The sequence below is a fragment of the Phyllostomus hastatus genome, unplaced genomic scaffold (assembly GCF_019186645.2).
Source record: "Phyllostomus hastatus isolate PE091 unplaced genomic scaffold, TTU_PhHast_1.1 phas_scaffold_60, whole genome shotgun sequence".
In the NCBI taxonomy this organism is placed as follows: domain Eukaryota; kingdom Metazoa; phylum Chordata; class Mammalia; order Chiroptera; family Phyllostomidae; genus Phyllostomus; species Phyllostomus hastatus.
The window spans coordinates 12,082,862-12,101,020 of record NW_025334038.1 but is presented as its reverse complement, the minus strand read 5'-3'; the positions used below and the strand labels follow the sequence as shown (position 1 = coordinate 12,101,020).

General features: G+C 38.1%; 1 protein-coding gene across 1 annotated transcript in view; it reads right to left on the bottom strand.

The window, feature by feature from the left end:
* Positions 1 to 3,991: 3,991 nt before the first annotated feature.
* Positions 3,992 to 18,159, bottom strand: part of UBXN4 (UBX domain protein 4) — a 40,198-nt gene continuing 26,030 nt past the window's right edge. The window contains exons 10-13 of the mRNA XM_045826120.1: positions 11,304 to 11,406; positions 9,039 to 9,170; positions 7,761 to 7,963; positions 3,992 to 6,167 (exon numbers count right to left, since the gene is read on the bottom strand). Of these exons, the coding sequence (XP_045682076.1) occupies positions 6,029 to 6,167; positions 7,761 to 7,963; positions 9,039 to 9,170; positions 11,304 to 11,406 (577 nt within the window). The 3' untranslated portion in view covers positions 3,992 to 6,028. The remainder of the gene's footprint in view (positions 6,168 to 7,760; positions 7,964 to 9,038; positions 9,171 to 11,303; positions 11,407 to 18,159) is intronic.

Below are 18,159 nucleotides of genomic sequence, written 5' to 3'. Positions count from 1 at the left end.
ATATGCATGACCCATGGGCATGAACTAAGGAGGGAGCCGTAGGAAAGTGGTACCGGGCAGTGGGTGGCCAAGGGGAGAAATTGGGACAACTGTAATAGCATAATCGATAAAATATACTTAAAAAAAAACCCCAACAGGTCACAGTATAAATAAAAGTTAGAGGGTGATGCCAAAAAAATTGTAACTAAACTATAGAACAACCTGGAGAACCATCTGAAGACTAGCTGAACAGAAGTCCTACAACTGAGGCTTTAAAAAAGTCACACCATGGAGACTGGTAGGAGTGGGGAGACTTGGAACAGGCAGGTCCCACACCAATTGTGTGGTGATTGAGAATTGGGAGGGATATGTTAGCTGTAGAGGTCCCCTTGAGGAATGAGGGGTTCCAGACCAACACAGGTCTCCCCAAACCAGGGCACCAGGGAGAGGAGGTCCCTATAATATCTGGCTGTGACAACCAGTTAGGATTATGTCCTAGCAAGGTGGAGGCCTGCTGGAGACTTAGGTGCTCCTCTTGGGAGGGGGGTGAGCATGCACAGGCTTACTCACACAAAAACTTACTTGATTTGGGCTCCAGCACAGGGGCAGCAGCTCATAAAGTACCAGGTACATATGAATTAAACTAACTTCAGAAAATGGGCTAAAGAGGTGCAGGGTCAGGACAGCTTTCTCTAGATGCAGGTGCTGGCAGGCTCCATTGTTCCTTGTTGAATGTTCCTCTCACCCAGCCTGCAGGCTCAGAGATGCACCAAATCTGTGTTCTCTAAATAAGGCTAACATGGTTTGCCCCACCCCATTCACACACCCAACCAAATCTCTTCCAGTGGCTTTTCCACAAAAGCAGCCTGCCTCAGTTCATGCTGTGGACTTTCCCAAAATCTCTCAAGGGTCCACAAACCCCAAACAGTGGCTGGCCCCAATGTGCCTTATAGCTCTTGCTAAGCAGTCCCAAGCCCAGCACAAGCAACAACTGGTTTCAATTTGCACTGTTGATTCCTACCAGGTTTTCCCAAGCCTAGCACATGCAGCAGCCAGCCTTGGCTTAGAACATAGCTTCAACTAAGCAGCCCCAAGCCCAGCACAAGTGGCAGTTCACCTTGGCCTGCCCTGGGTCCCTCCCAAGAAGCTCCAGAACCAACACATTTTGTTGGCTGGCTTCAGACCACACCAGAGCACCACCCAATAAGCTCCATAAATGACGTACCTGAAGGGCAGACTTGGCTGGCACCAGAGCTCTGCTCAAGTGACTCCTTTTCTGTGGCATCAGCCATCACATAACATCTCATCTGTAGTAGTGACAACCAGTCAACCTGAGGGTCAACCCTATCCATGATGTGCCAACAGCAATCAAGGCTTGACTACAACAGAAAGGCACACAAAACCCACACGAGGGACACCCATGAGGCAACTGGCTCAAGGATCAGGGAGAGTGCACCACTGGACGGTAAAAAAATTCCATACCATTTTTTTGGGGGGTGGGAACATGGTCAAAATATAAAGCTTCACATTAAATAAGCTTGTAAGAGCCAGGATAAATTGGAGCGAAGTGTGGGGCGGGGATGGGGGGGGTGGGGACTGCGTCAGCAAAGCTCCTCCTGCTGCCATGGATGAGAATAAGTCTATTAAGACATGATCTGCTTGAGGAGGAATGCTGGCCAGTCTTTCAGAGGAAAAAGGCATTTTGCCCCTCTCTCAATGGGCTTTGATTGGGTTTAACTTTCTTTGCATATCAAAGAAAGGAGGTATGGCTCACAGCCAATATTTCTGAGATCAGGGGGCTCCTTTTGAGTCAGGGTCTGGTAGACAGGGTGACACCAATAGGCTATAAAACCTTGGGAAACAAACTTATTTTGTGTTTGGACCCTTAACATTTAAATTGAGGGCATTCTTAGCAATGCAGGTTTCACAGGACATTATGGAATTTTCTTAGGCCTGATCGTCCCCCCACATCGGGAACCTCCGGTTCTGGTACAGGGCTGCACCCCTCTTTGGCACTGTTTCAGATCTGAAGCAGGCAGGGGAAGCAAGGCAGCTAAGAGATTAGGAAACTTTTTACAAATAGAATGAGGACTCAGGTTATGACAAAGGTGAGGGGTGACGGTTTTTTGTCCCTTCTCCACAATCCCCTAAATCCTTCCCTGATGGCCCCATTTGCTACTGTGCCTGTCTTAGGTTGTTCCTTTCTTGAGGAATCTTATCTGTCATTGACTATCCAGCCATCTCCAGGGGCCAGACAGGGTGAAGTAAAGGGGACACAGGTTGTGTCCTGCTAGGAGGATAAGTTTTGACTCCTTAGTGGCTTATGGTCCCAAGATCCCCTAGCTACGGGGACTTTTCGCATGTTGGCGGGGTTACAGCTCCTGAAAGCAGGCAGGACGGTTCCCAACAGTGAAGCATATTAAAACATTATAAAACTAGTTATAAAAATTATTGGGTTGGCCAAAAAGTCTTTAGTTTTTTTCCGTAAAATGAAAGACACATTTTTCATTTTCACCAATAACTTTACTGATTTGAGTATTTTGACTTGGCTACTGGCTTTTACAGGGTAGAGGCCAGGAGTGCTGCTAAACATCTTCCAATGCATAAAACAGCCACACAACAAAAGAACTATTATGCCAAAATGTCAAAAGCACCAAGAAATTTTGCCAACCTCTTTTGATATGTTTGATTAGTTACAGCATCTTCTCTGCACACTGCATAAATCTTTGCATTTCAGTTGCATTGTATGTTTCACCTTGCTTGCAATAATACAGCATAATATACCAAAAATGTTATATATATTCTTCCATCTTTGATATTAAAATGGCTGCACAAAAATTCACCAATTTTGATTTTTTAAAAATGAGCATTGATATAACAGCTGTCACAATACAGCTAACAAAATTTTGAATGCAGTTAAAAGCAACTAAGCATTACTAGAGCCATCATACAAAAAAAAAATCTAAATGAACTTTTTGGCCAATCCAATAGTTTGGAAGCAGACAAAGGAGAGAATAGAAAGCAACAAAGGAAAAGAAAGCCTAGATATAGAGGAACAGAGTACATGACAAAAGTGACATGCTAAATCAGTGGGAAAGATGGATTATTCCATAAATTGTGGTAGGTAAACAGGTTAGATCTCAAGGATGTCAGCCACAGGCATGGGAACAGAAGCCAGAGCCTTCCTGGTATATCAGATTTAAATGTACAAAAACAAAACCAGGAGAATACTAGAACAGAACTGTGAATTTTTTTAAATTATTTTTTGAAGTGGGAAAGGTATGCATAAGCAAAGCTTAAGACCCAGAGGCCATAAAGAAAAACACTGACAAATATGACCACATAAATATTGTGGCAAAAATTACCACCGATATAAGCATCATAAGATAACCAGGCAGAAAATGCTTACATCATATGGTAGACAAAAGGCTGATTTTCTTAATATACATGGAATTCTTATAAATCAGTAAGAAAAAGATGGAAAACACAAAATAAAAACGGGCAAAGTACAAATGTAGTTCTCAGATGTACATAAAAATGACCAATAATATTAAAAGATGCTCAACTTCATTTATGCATCAACACCATGCATAAAAATGCAAACAATTTTTCATCTATCATGTTGCTAAAGATAAAAAGGTATAATACAATGCTGGCAAAGGATGTGGTGGGGGTGTAAACTCACAGACCCTTAAGAGGAGGTAATCTGGAAGCATTTTTTATAATCCAAATTGCAAACACCCTTTGACTCAGTAAGTTATACAAACCTAGAAGTATGTTTTCACACCTAAAAAGATACCTTCACAAAGACATTCACTGTAGCAATGTTTGTAGTAGAAAAGCAAAAACACTATAATAACCAATAAATGACACCAGAGAATGGATAGTAAGTTGGGGTACATTTATCAAGAAAAACGCTATACAGCCATTAATAAGATGAAATGGCTATGTACTGACAGGGAAAGATCTTCAAGACTGTAAGTAAAAAGCATGATGCAGAGTAGTATATATAATATGATCCCATTTATTTAAAATATAGAGGTTACATATTGGCTTATTACACATAAAAAATTTTCTGAAGATTACAAAAGAAACTGTTAATAGATTATGGTTACTTTGGGGGAATAAAACTGGAGGTTAAGATGCAAATGGGGATTTCATTTTCATTTTATAGCCTCCTATACTGTTCTGAGTTTTTCTTTAGCATATATACTTTTTAAAATATAAAACTGAGGAGGGATCCTCCTAATCAAAGATTGTGAACCATTCTTTTACATACATTTTTCTAAGATCTATATTTGATTTTTTTCAAGGCAAACTGACTTGAGGTACCACAAGTTTTTGCAGATATATTTTTAATAGTTATTAGTAGGGTCACACCCATCTGACAAGTTTTATTTGTTTGTTTTTAAATCACATTATCACTGTATTTTTAAAGATGACAAACCTTCACTGAAATGGGATAACTGCTGGATTTTTCTTTTTTCAAGCTTACTTTTTAAACTATGGAAGTAATATGACCATTGCAGAAAACTGAGAAAACATTTAAGGGTGCAAAAAACATATAAGGGTGCTAAAATCACATATAACGACTCTTAACACTATTAATGTTTGGTGTTTTCTTTTTTCTTTGCATTATGTTAATGCATAGTAATGTCTGAATTTAAAATGTGTTTACAAAGCTAAGATCATACTGTACCCACAGCTTCATATCCTGATTTATAAATATATTAAATTGAATTGTCAAACTGTACCATTCCTCCTCATCAAGTTATTTCTGCACAAAGCATTCAGTTACTTTCTAGTTATTAGGTAAAATAAATATAACAATGAATGTTATCTTATATCTAAACTTTTTTAGATATCTTCTATCTAAACTTTTTCTGCATTTATGATTATTCCTTAAAAAAAATAATGGGATCAAAGAGTATGAAATATTTGTTTCTGATAATGTTTTTCAAAAAGGTTATACCAGTTAATACTTCAACCACCTGTGTAGCTTGTCTCATTGTTTCCTTGCCAACAATTACTATTACCATTTTAAAATGTCATTGTTACTTCAATATGTGATAAAAAGAAGGTCTGATGAGAAAACTTTCTCTCCCATTAGAAAATATAGAGTCCTTTCATGTGTTCACTCAAGAGTAGTATCTTTCCACCTAAAAGTAGGTTAAAAGAGGAACTGTCAAGCTAACCCCCTTTTTCAAACATTATTAGTTTAGTGGACTTCACTACCAAAAACATGGAGGAGAAAGTAGCATGTAAGTCAGATTAAGGCATGTCTTTATTCCATTCTTCTTGTCCTATACTACAAGTACTTCAGATCTTTGAAATGTGATTATTGACATCAAAACTTCAGTATAAAGGTAAGAAGATTAGCTGTATATTAGCTGTTTTTCTGCATCTAATGAGAACAAAAACTGTAACATTATGCAAAGCTCAGACATATGACCTCAACATAGCCCTGTGAAACAAAAAGATGCTAGGATAACAAAACTTAAAGCAAAAATAAGATCATTCCAATTTTTTTGAAAAGATTTTTTTATTCAGTGTTTAAGATTAAAAACTACAAGATTTTGCTTGCAGCTGATGAGTGGAAGGAGGGGGGAAAACATAAATTATCATCTGATTGGCTAGTTAAAATGCTCTGACTCAAGAGTCAAATTACTCAGTGACATACCAGTTACTTTGTGTGGGCTTAGGAGTTCTGGAGCAAAACATCTCTAAACAAAACTTATCATCTGAGAACACAGAACTAATGGGTATATGAAATACTCAATAAGAAAGCTGATAAAGGGAGGTTGTGGCAGATCTTTTGATTCTTTTAGGCTTCTAGCAGTTAGTTACCATATGCAAGGACCTAACAGCGAATTATTTTATCTTTTGACTTGTCTGAGTTAAACAACTTTAACCCACTAAGCAGCAATTGAAGAGACACTTTATAGATTGGTTAGAAAACTTAAAGTAGTCCCACCTCTCTCCAGTAGAATTTTAGTTGAATTAAATCATAAGAGAAACAATGATTATTGCACATAATGTACTTGTCACACTACATTTGTTGTGTAGAATTTCCATTCCAAGTGTTGTTTTCATCTTCACCATCATCTTGAGTCCTCAATCTATATATCTTCCCCTCCTTTTTAAATTCTTCCCCCCGTTTCTCCAGCACTCTTTTTCTGACAGGTTCCCTGATATAACAAAAGAGGAAGAAAAGAGAAAATGACAAAAAATGAAAACAGCAGTAATACAAAGCTGTTTCCTTTACAATTTGATTAGTATAAGCAACTAGTTTTTAAGGAAAGTTCATGGAAGATAATTATATCTACTATGGCAGTACTAGACTTTATATGTTTTTGGCAGTTTAACTTCATCTGTTCTCCAAAACAAACCAGCCAATTTGTATTTTCCATTTCCAACGCTCCATTCATAGCCTCATTTACAGAAATGGTCAATTGGCAATTTTTAATCCTTTTATAATGTTCAACAATTTATTTACACAATTAAGAACAAACAGGACTTCATCTGAAAATGGAAAACAGGTGAAATCGAAGATCATTCATTGTCCAATGCTAGAGGGGAAGAGCGCAAAAAGGAAAACCAACAGTGGAACACAAAATTTTACCTCTCAGATATACATTCATCCCATCCTTTGCACCAACCCAAGTCCTGTTCCTTTATTTGAAAATGTTTTAAAAAGCCACACAGCAAGCTATCCGACATTATACTAATCCAAGATTAAGTGCTTCCACCCACTGCTCAGTAAGAGTCCTAAAATTCAGCACTAACAAGATGTAGTTTGAAAGCTGTTCTAAGACTAGAAAAGAATTTTCCTCTGTCCCCACTGGGGTAATGGACTATGGCTATGATTGGTCTTCCTGCCTAATAGTTAAGAAAGAAATAAGATACAAACTAAGTCAGCCCAATTACAATATTTACATAAATCTTTATCCAGAAAGTCAATAGAACACAAGACTAGGATCTCCTTACTGATGGAAGACAGGCAAGAATATTCTTATTTACCACATAGGATCAGAGTGATGATTTACTATAATGTCTATTAACAGCCTAAAAAGGTGTTTAGTAATACTAGGTATACATTAAAATAAATTGTGCCATTATTAGAAAGGGGTATAATCTCAACTTCTACAGAATAAATTCAAATATGTAAAACCTTAACAGGTATGAGCTAAAATCATTAGCGTTGTCTATTAATTAATTAGTATTTCCATTCTAATCTTGACCACCTGCAAAAAAAGGTAGGTCTCTTGGTAAAGGGAGTAATCCACATAATTCTCTGAACGATGCACCATTTTCAAGTGAATACTAGCTTCCTCAGTTTGGTCCTTCTCTAAATGACCGAGAGAAGACAGTCAGCCAGCAGATCAAAGAACCACTAGGTTTAAAATTCTCTACAGCACAATCCCTCTAACGAAATTACGCAAGATGACTGAGAAGTTCATGGAATGAAGTATCTTGACAGACACTAACATGGCTAGTACGAAAAAAAGACTACTATTCAGACCTGGAAAAAAATCAGTTTTTATAGCTGTAGGAGGAAGAGACTTCAATAAATGGAATAATAAATCCAGCAGAGGTAAAGTTGGTTTTAGATGGCTGAGAAAACCCAGGTTAAGTGAGCTTCCCTGGAGAGATGATATAACTAATCTTCAGAACACTGGAATGTCCCCCCACCCAAATACAGAAAGAAGGCAAAGTATCTTTAACAAAATTTTCATGTAGGGGCATTACTAACATTTTGAAAATGGGGAAAACACAGATACCTTTTTTCTGAACTGCTAGACGATGCAAGGTTTGAGGATTCTGACGATGCTGCTCTCACTGAAGTCTGTGCAGGAGGAGGACTGCTAAATAAGAAGTTGCTAATCAATCTCCAGATGGCAAGGAATGGGTAAAGTACTGTCCCCAACAATGTCCAAAAGTCTCCACTGGAAGAATGTACCATGGATGTAGTTGGTCTACCTGCCTAGAAATTAAGAAATAAACCCAAATAAAGACTGTTAACAGTTCAATCACATTACATTCAAGGTTCTATGTGAATCTTTTATCTGAAAAAATAAATTCCTAATAATTTTAGTTTACTGCAGGAAGTAAAATGACTAACTTTGAGGTTTTTCAAGTGCACATAAATTTCTGGGAACCCCTGGAGCTTTGCTTTTTAAAGAAGTAATTACAACACAGAACCCAGAAGGTAGTTTTTGGTAAAATGAACCAATTATTTTTTCAATTTTATTTTAATCGTTCAAGTACAGTTTTCTGTCCTTTACTCCCAGCCCAGCCCACCCACCTATCAATCCCTCCCCACCTCCTTCCCATTTCCAACCCCCCTAGTTTTTGTCCATGTGTCCTTTATACTTTGAACCAATTATTTTTAAGAGAACTAAACTTCTGTACTAAAATTAGTGACTTTGATAAGTCATCCTTGATTATTTAAAAGAAGGGGAAAATTTCAAACCTCAATGAATGCACTTAATTCTGATTGTTGGAGGGCTGTTTTAGGTGTGGGGCTGTAGTTCAGAGCAGGGAAAACTATACTAACCCAGACACAGAAGACAACCCAGGCTCTTATCCCAGTTCTGGCATGTAAGGTGGCACCTTGGCAAAGTCATTTAAGCTTTCCGAGTCTCTTTTCCTCATCAGAGATTAAAATATTGTTGTAAAGATCAAATGGGATTAATACATTAAAAATTAATATTTTTGTTAAAATGTTTTCTAAAAACTTGGTAAACAGTATAGTACACAGATAAAAACACTAAGTCTACAGATTAGATACTCTGCATTTATTTTCTTTTCCTACCATTTCTTGCCCATAAAAATACGCAAAGAAAAATGTTGAAAATTAAACTAGTGTATCATTAGCAATAAAAATATATAAAGCACAGGATAATCTAATAATAAATTTATCTAACATTTTTGGATAAGCGGATTTTAATTATCCACTATATACCTTTCACCTTACCTTCCTCTAACTGTAAGAAATAATCAAAGATAGAACAAACAGGACTGTAAGAACAGAAAACAATATAGACATATGTACATACTGGCAACAGTACCACTGAAGCACTTGGGGCAAGTTCCAAATCCAGTAATTTCTTTTTATAATCTTCTTTAGTGAATTCTCTCCTGGGAAACATGGTTGCTAATGAAAAATTACCGTAAGTGTTTCCAACAGTCTGTAACATAACAGCAATTTTAAAAACATTACAACAGTGCCTTTTTAATAGTAAGATATTACATACTTATATGCATCTAAAATGACTGCTTTAATTAAAATTGGCTTGATTTTAAAAGTTCATTTAAGTGTATACTCAAAAAATATTTATAAAAATTTGGTGTAGCTGAAAGCTGTCAAATCCAAATGGTATTTAAAAGGTTTTATACCCTAGTCAGGTAGCTCAGACAGTTAAGAGAATCATCCTGAGACACCAACGTTGTGGGTTTGATCCTGGTCAGGGCATATACAAGAATAAACCAATGAATGCATAAATGAGTGCATTTGTTTTTTTTGTTTTTAAGATTTATTTATTTATTTTTTTTAGAGAGGGAAGGGAGGGAGGACGAGAGAGAGAGAGAGAGAGAAACATGAATGTGCAGTTGCTGGGGGCCGTGACCTGCAACCCTGGCATGTACCCTGGCTGAGAATTGAACCTGAGATACTTTGGTTCATAGCCCGCGCTCAATCCACTGAGCTACGCCAGCCAGGGTGTGCATTTGTTAATCAATGTTTTTTTTCCTCTCTCCTTTCTTCTCTCTCTCTCTAAAATCAGTAAATTAAAAATTTTTAATATATTTTTAAAATGACCATAAAATAGCAAGAATATAGTTCCTAAAATTATACAAACTGAATAAAAATGAACCATTAGATACTTCTTTCAAGTATGTCTGCAGTTTGCCATGAGGGTTTTCATTAGCCTTTACAAATTTACATTAGTATCTCACAAATGTTTGGATTATAAGTATTCCCTATTTAAAATCTGGAATAGACCAGACTTCCCCTTATATATACATCAGGAGCTTTTGCCTCTTCTCTCAAAGAGTAAACAGTCCATAATCAATCCACACCATACATATAAGCCCAAATCCAGGACATTATACTCAGCAGCATCACAGTCACCCTCACAATTTTAAGTCACCTGCATCTGTAAAGTCTTAGACAACTTTATCTAGAAGATTCCAAAGAAAAAGACTAACATTTTTGTTTTTTTGCTGTAGATCATAGCATACATACCTCTCATTGTTTTCACTTTAACATAAGAACATACACAAATACAAAATTAGGCCATTCTATTGGAGAGAAGTTCTAATAGGACTGATGCAATCAAAGATCTTTTTCCCCAGATGTGGCTCCCTCTTTTCACTTACCTGTGGCAGGAGCAATAAGACTCAAGCAAGGGGTACCACTTCTTGGGAGGCCCCAGGTGGAGCTCCAAAGCAAAAGAAGAATGAAAGTGGCTATTGGCTTGGTTCTACTATAAAGCTTAGGGAAAATAGTTCTGAAAATCAATTTTTATATTGTCCAGCCCAGCTCACCAGTGTAGGAAGGCAGACAGCAGGTACCATTCTTTTGCGACCCAGAAGTAAGGTAGCACATTAAATACCAAGAAGAGATCTAGTGGAAAGATTTGGACTCTAATTTTAACACTGAAGTGAATATGAGAAAAATACTGGTATAGATAATGAGTCTAAAACATATGATATGTAGAGTACATTCTGAATAAGAATCAATCAGAAAATAAAAATTAATTGAGAGTTACTCATATCTTATTTTCTAAGATATCAAATTTTACACCCATACAGATTTTGGAGTAAGGCCACAATTCTGGAAGTAAGTTCCTGAAGAAGATACTTGTTGCCAAATGAACATTACTGGTCTTTAGGCTTGGACAACCAGCAGATGGTGGGAAAATGGCTAGCCCAAAGTATTCTAAGCAACCTGCTGAAAATGTGAAAAAAAAGGACCAAGAAATACTGCATCCTTTTAACTAACAACTCCCTCAGATTAGACCTTTGACAAATCATTTCATCTTCATTCATCCAGCTAAGTGTACTAGGCAGTAAAGTTTCCTGAGCTTACTATACAACATCAGCAAACTCCTAATTTTTGCATGTCCAGCAGATATGCTATTCCCATGTGGCACTAATACATGATGGAAGCTCCACAACACGCCAGTGTTGTACTGTGCCTCCCTCCTAGGGATAAATCATGATTTATTAACATTCTTCAAATTCTGTTTAAAAATCTTCCCTTCCTACATTTTCATAGCCTTTACTTCATTTACCTTTACTACAATTCAAGGCAAATTTACCTGTGCAGCAAACTGCCTTGCCTCTTCTAGAGGAGCATCAGAAGGGAACTGATTTGTAAAGGAAGAGCCATCAGGAAGACGGAACTGAATCCTTGCAATAGAGCTATGAAAACATGAAAATTTAAGTCAGCATCTTTACCTCTATATATTCTCAAACAATATCAAAAGTTAGAGAAAATGAAAGTAGAAATGTGCAGTGAACATGTTTTTCTTTTTGTTTGTATTAAGGTCAGCATTACTGAGCTATAATTCATGTAACATAAAATTCACCTTCTTAAAGCATAAGATTCAGTCATTTTTAATATAGTTGAAGTTTTACAATCATCACCAATATCTAGTTCCAGAACATTTTTATCACCACCAAAGAAACCCCAAACCTATTAGCATTCCTCTCTCACCTAATTCCAGCAACCACACAATCTACTTTCTGAATCTACAGGTTTGCCTACTTCAGGCATTTCATATAATGGAATCATATGTGTGACTTTTGGTAACTGGCTTCTTTCATATGCCGTTATATTTTCAAAGTTCACCCATGTTATAGCATGTATACATTATTACTTTTTATTGCTGCATATTATTTCACTGTATGGGCTATATAGTTTTGTTTATCCATTCTTCAGTTGATGAACATTCATTTGTGTTATTACCACATTTTGGCTATAATGAAAAATGGTACTATAAGTATCCAAGTACAGGTTTTTGTGTGGACATGTATTTTCAATTCTCTTGGGTATATAACTAAAAGTAGAAGTGCTAGAGTATATGCTTAACTCTATGTTTAAATCTTGAAGAACTGCCAAATTATTTTTCCAAAGTAAATGTATCATTTTATAATCCCTTCAACAATGTAGAAAGGTTCCAAATTCTCTACACCCACACCAATACCTGTTACTCTCTCTTTAAATGTAGGCATCCTAGAGGGTATGAAATTGTATCTCATTGTGGTCTTGATTTCAATTCTCTAATGACTGGTGATGTTGAGCATTTGTTCATGTGCTTATTGACCATCTGTCTATCCTCTCTGAAGAAATGTCTATTCAAATCCTTTCTCCATATTTAAATTGAGTTGTTTGCTTTTTATTGTGAGTTATAAAACTTTATATTCTAAGTACAGATCCCTTAGATATATATGGTTTGCAAATACTTTCTCCAATTCTGCGAGTTATCTTTTCACTTTACTTTTTAATTTTGACTTTGTTAAAATATATTTCTTAGTCCTGGCTGGTGTGGCTCAGTGGACTGAGCACTGGTCTGCAAACCAAAGGGTCGCCGATTCAATTCCCGGTCAGGACACATGCCTGGATCATGGGCCAGGTCCCTAGTAGGGCTGCACACAAGGCAACCACACATTGATGTTTCTCTCCTCTTTCTCCTCCCTTCCCCTCTAAAATAAATAAATAAAATCTTTTAATACAAAACAACATATTTCTTAAATTATAGTTGATATACAATGTTAGTTTCAGATTTACAACACAGTGATTAGACATTTATATATCTATCTTATGAAATTATCACTACAATAAGACTAGTAACCACCTGTCACCATCTACAGTAATGATATTATTGACTATGTTCTCAATACTGTATAATGTACACAATGTACATTATATGCCATGACTATGACTCTTTTTTAAAGTCTATTTTATTGATTATGCTTATTAATACAGTTGTCCCAATTTTTTCTCTCCTTTATTTCCCTCTGCCCTGCACTGCCCCACCATCCAGCATTCCATACACATCCCCTTACTTCACATCCATGTGTCATACATATAAGTTCTTTGGTCTCTCCATTTCCTATACTATTCTTAACTATCCTAATAGTATTCTATACTATTATTAACCCTGTTTATTTTGTGCCTACCAATAATATTTTTTAAGATTTTTAAATTTATTTTTAGAGAGGGAAGGGGGGGAGAGAGAGAGAGAGGGAGAGGGAGAGAAAGAGAAAAAGAGAAAAAGAGAAAAAAAGAGAAAAAGAGAAAAAGAGAAAGAAACATCAATGTGTGGTTGCTGGGGGCTGTGGCCTGCAACCCAGATTTGTGCCCCGACTGGAAATCGAACCTGCGGCACTTTGGTTTGCAGCCCGCGCTCAATACACTGAGCTATGCCAGCCAGGGCCCAATAATATTTTTTATTCCCTGTAACTTTTCCCCCATTCTCCCCCTTCTGCCTCCCTGCTGATAGATAACCTTCCATGTGATCTCAATTTCTGTGATCCTGTTCCTGTTCTAGTTGTTTGCTTAGTTTGATTTTTATTCTTATTTTTCAGGTACACTTAGAGTTGTGAGTTTGTTGTCATTTGCTGTTCATAGGTTTGATCTTCTTTTTCCTAGATAAGTTCCTTTAACATTTCATATAATAAGGGCTTGGTAATGATGAACTCCTTTAACTTGACCTTATCTGGGAAACTCTTTATCTGCCTTTCCATTCTAAATGATAGCTCTGCTGGATAGAGTAGTCTTGGATGGAGGCTTTTGCCTTTCAGGACTTGGAATGCTTCTTTCCAGCCCCTTCTTGCCTGTAAAGTTTGAAAAATCAGCTGAAAGTCTTATGGGAACTCCTTTGTAGGTAACTATCTCTTTTCTTTTTTTTTAAATATATTTATTGATTATGCTATTACAATTGTCCCATTTCCCCCCCTTCATTCCCCTCCACCCTGCACACCCTCTCCCACCCACATTCCCCCCCTTTAGTTCATGTCAATGTGATATAAGTTCTTTAGCTTCTACACTTCTCATACTATTTTTGCCTTCCCTGTCTATTTTCTATCTACCATCTATGCTACTTATTCTCTGTACCTTTCCCCACTCTCTCCTCCTCTCACTCCCCTGTTGCTAACCCTCCATGTGATCTCCATTTCTGTGGTTCTGGTCCTTTTCTAGTTGTTTGCTTAGTTTTTTGTGGGTGTTTGTTTTAGGTGTGGTTGTTAATAATTATGAGTTTGCTGCCATTTTACTGTACATGGTTTTTTACCTTCTTTTTCTTAGATAAATCCCTTTAACATTTCATAAAATAAGGGCTTGGTGATGATGAACTCCTTTAACTTGACCTTATCTGAGAAGCACTTTATCTGCCCTTCCATTCCAAATGAAAGCTTTGCTAGATAGAGTAATCTTGGATGTAGGTCCTTGCCTTACATGACTTGGAATACTTCTTTCTAGCTCCTTCTTGCCTGTAAGGTCTCTTTTGAGAAATCAGCTGACAGTCTGTCTGATGGGAACTCCTTTGTAGGTTACTGACCCCTTATCTTTTGCTGCTTCTAGGATTCTCTCCTTCATTTTTACCTTGGGTAATATAATGATGATGTGCCTTGGTGTGTTCCTCCTTGAGTCCAACTTCTCTGGGACTCCCTGAGCTTCCTGGACTTCCTAGAAGTCTATTCCCTTTGCCAGAATGGAGAAGTTCTCCTTTATTATTTGTTCAAGTAACTTTTCCACTTGTTGCTCTTCCCCTTCTGGTACCCCTGTAACTCGGATGTTGGAATGTTTCAAGATGTCCTGGATGTTCCTAAGCCTCTCTTCATTTTTTTGAATTCTTGTTTCTTCATTCTCTTCTGTCTGGTTGTTTTCTTCCTTCCTTCTGGTCCACTCCATTGATTTGAGTCCCAGTTTTCTTCCCATCACTATTGGTTCCCTGTGCATCTTCCTTCATTTCACTTAGTGTAGCCTTCATTTTTTCATCTAGTTTGTGACCAAATTCAACCAATTCTGTGAGCATCCTGATCACCAGTGCTTTGAACTGTGCATCTGATAGGTTGGCTATCTCTTGGTTGCTTAGTTGTATTTGCTGTGGAGCTTTGATCTGTTCTTCCATTAGGGCCATTTGTTTTTTTGTCTTGTCATGCCTATTACATATGAGGGGCAGAGCCTTAGGTGTTCACCAGGGCGGGGAAACCCAGTCACTGGGTTGTGACACTGTGTGTGGGGGTGGGATCCGAGAGGGAACAATGGTGCTTTGCTCTCTGTCAGACTTCAGTCCCTTCCTCCGCTTCCCCCAAGCAAACTGGGCTCTCCTGGTGCCAATTCCTGTGTGGGTGGGCTTGAGCAAGTTCTAGGACCCTGTGGGTCTCTCCAACAAACTCTTCTGTGAGGCTGGGAGCCTCTCCTGGCACTTCAACTCCCACAGGTGTTTTCAATCAGTGCCCTGAGGCTCTATTTCCAGGCTCTGGGACCCTGGGTTGCGCCCAGTGCCTTGCTTCACAATCCTGCTTTGCTGGGTCTGCCAGCCACCACCTGCACACCCAGGGTCCATCCATTGCAGTCTCGCATATGCGTGATGCCTTACGCACCCGGTGCCACTGATTTTTGTGCCTCAATCCCTCTCTGCCTGGCTGCCCGACTCCGCCCTTCCTACCAGTCAGGATGAACATGTCTATTTTAACTCCTTGGTTGTCCAACTTCCATACAATTCAATTTTCTGTCAGTTCTGGTTGTTATTCTGTTTCTAAATTGTTGTTTTCCTTATATTGGTTGTGCAGGGAAGACAAAGTGTGTCTACCTATGCCTCCATCTTGGCCGGGGTTGGTAACTATCTCTTTTCATTTTGGTGCTTTTAAGATTCTCTCCTTACCTTTAATCTTGGGTAACTTAATTATGATATGTCTTGGTGTGTTTCTTCTTGGATCCAAATTCTTTGGTACTCTCTGAGTGTCCTGGACTTGCACGTCTAATTCCTTTGCCAGACTGGGAAAGTTTTCCTTCATTATTTTTTCAAATAAGTTTTCAATTTCTTGCTCTTCCTCTTCTTCCAGCACTCCTATGATTCAGATGTTGGAATGTTTAAAGTTGTCCCAGAGATTTCTCAGATTCTCCTCATTTTTTGAATTCATTTCTTCATTCTTTCCCCGTTGGATGTTTATTTCTTCCTTTTCTTCCAAATCATTGAGTCACAGCTTCCTTCCCTTCACTGTTGGTTCCCTCATTATTATCCTTTATTTCACTTTGTAGTGCCTTCATTTCTTCTTTCGTTTTGTGACCAAACTCCACCATTTCTGTTAGCATTCTAATTACCAGTTTTGAACTCTGAATTTGATAGGTTGCGTATTTCCTCATTGCTTAGTTTTTTTTCTGGAGTTTTGATCTGTTCTTTCATTTGAGCCATATTTCTTTGTCTCAGCACACCTGTTACAATGTAAGAGGCAGAGTCTTAGGTATTCACCAGGGCAGGGCAAGCCACTTCATTGCATAATGGTGCTATATGTGGAGGAGGGGTCAGAGAAGGAACAATGCCGCTTGCTTGGCTCTCGCCCCACTTTCCATCACTTCCCTTGCTTCCCACAAGCAGATCGTGCCCTTTCAGGTGCTGATTCCTGGGTGGGTGGGTTTGTGTATGTTCTAGGACCACATAGGTCCTAGACTCTTCTGTGAGGCTAGGAGTTTCTCCTGTCACTGCAACTTGCACAGGTTTTTACAGCCAGAAGTTTTGAGGATTTAGTTTCTTGCACTGGAACCCTGGATTGTGTGATCTGTCTCGCTCCCCAATTGTTCCTACTGGCTTATCCACTCACATGTGTGGGAAATCCCGATGGGCAGCAGCTGCTTTGCCTAGCCTGGTCCACCTCCTTGCTGCAAGTCCCTTCTGCTCTGGCTTTCTGTTTATGCCCTCCTACTGGTCTGGATAAATATTTCTTCTTTAACTCCTTGGTTGTTAGACTTCCACGCAGTTTGATTTTCTTGCAGTTCTGGTTGTTTTTTGATTCTAAATTTGTTGTTGTCCTTTTGGTTGTATGCACAAGCAAAGCATTTCTACCTACACCTCCATCTTGGCTGGAACCTACATAATCACTTCCATGACCTATTTTATAACTGGTAGTGTGTACTTCTTAGTCTCCTTCACCATTTTTGTCCTACACCCCCATTTCTGATGATTTCATGCTTTTGAAGTCCAAAACTTTTTAATTTTGATAAAGTCCAACTTATCTGTTTTCTTTTGCTGCTTGTGCTTTTGATGTCATGTCTAAGAATCCATTGCCTAGTCCAAGATTCTAATATTTTCTAATTTTGTTTCTAAGATTTTAAACTTTAATTTTTATATTTTGGTAAATGATCCATTCTGAGTTAGTTTGGTTTTGGTGTGAGCTAAGTGTCTAAATTCATTCTTTTATATGTGGATATTCTGTTGTCCAAGCACTATTGAAGAGACTCTTTTTCCCCACTGAATGGTCTTGGTAGCCTTTTCAAAAAATCAATTGACCTGGCTGGCGTAGCTCAGTGGATTGAGTGTGGGCTGTGAACCAAAGTATCGCGGTTCGACTCCCAGTCAGGGCACATGCTTGGGTTGCAGGCCATTGGCCCCCAGCAACCGCATATTGATGTTTCTGTCTCTCTCTCTCTCTCTTTCTCCCTCCCTCCCCTCTCTAAAAATAAATAAATAAAATCTTTAAAAAAATTAATTGATCATAAATGTGTAAGTTTATTTCTAGAGACTCAATTTTATTACATGATCCATTCTTATGACAATTCCACATCGTCTTGGTTACTGAAGCTTTGTAGTAAGTTCTGAAGTCAGAAAAGTCTGAGTCTTGCCCTGTCCAGGAGGCTCAGTTGGTTGGAGCATCATCCCATACACCAACCAAAATGTTGCAGGTTCTATTCCTGGCCAGGTCACATACCTAAGTTGCAGGTTCAATCCCCCATCAAAGGGCATACGGGAGGCCACCGATCGATGTTTCTCTCTCACACAGGTGTTTCTCTCTCTCTCCCACTACCCTCCCCCACTTTCTTCTCTCTCTAAAATCAATAAAATTATCTTGGGTAAGGATTTTTTAAAAGAGAAAGTCTAGCTTCCCACTTTGTTCCTTTCAGGTTGTTCTGGGTCTATTTGCCTGTCAGTATGAATTTCAGGATCACATTTC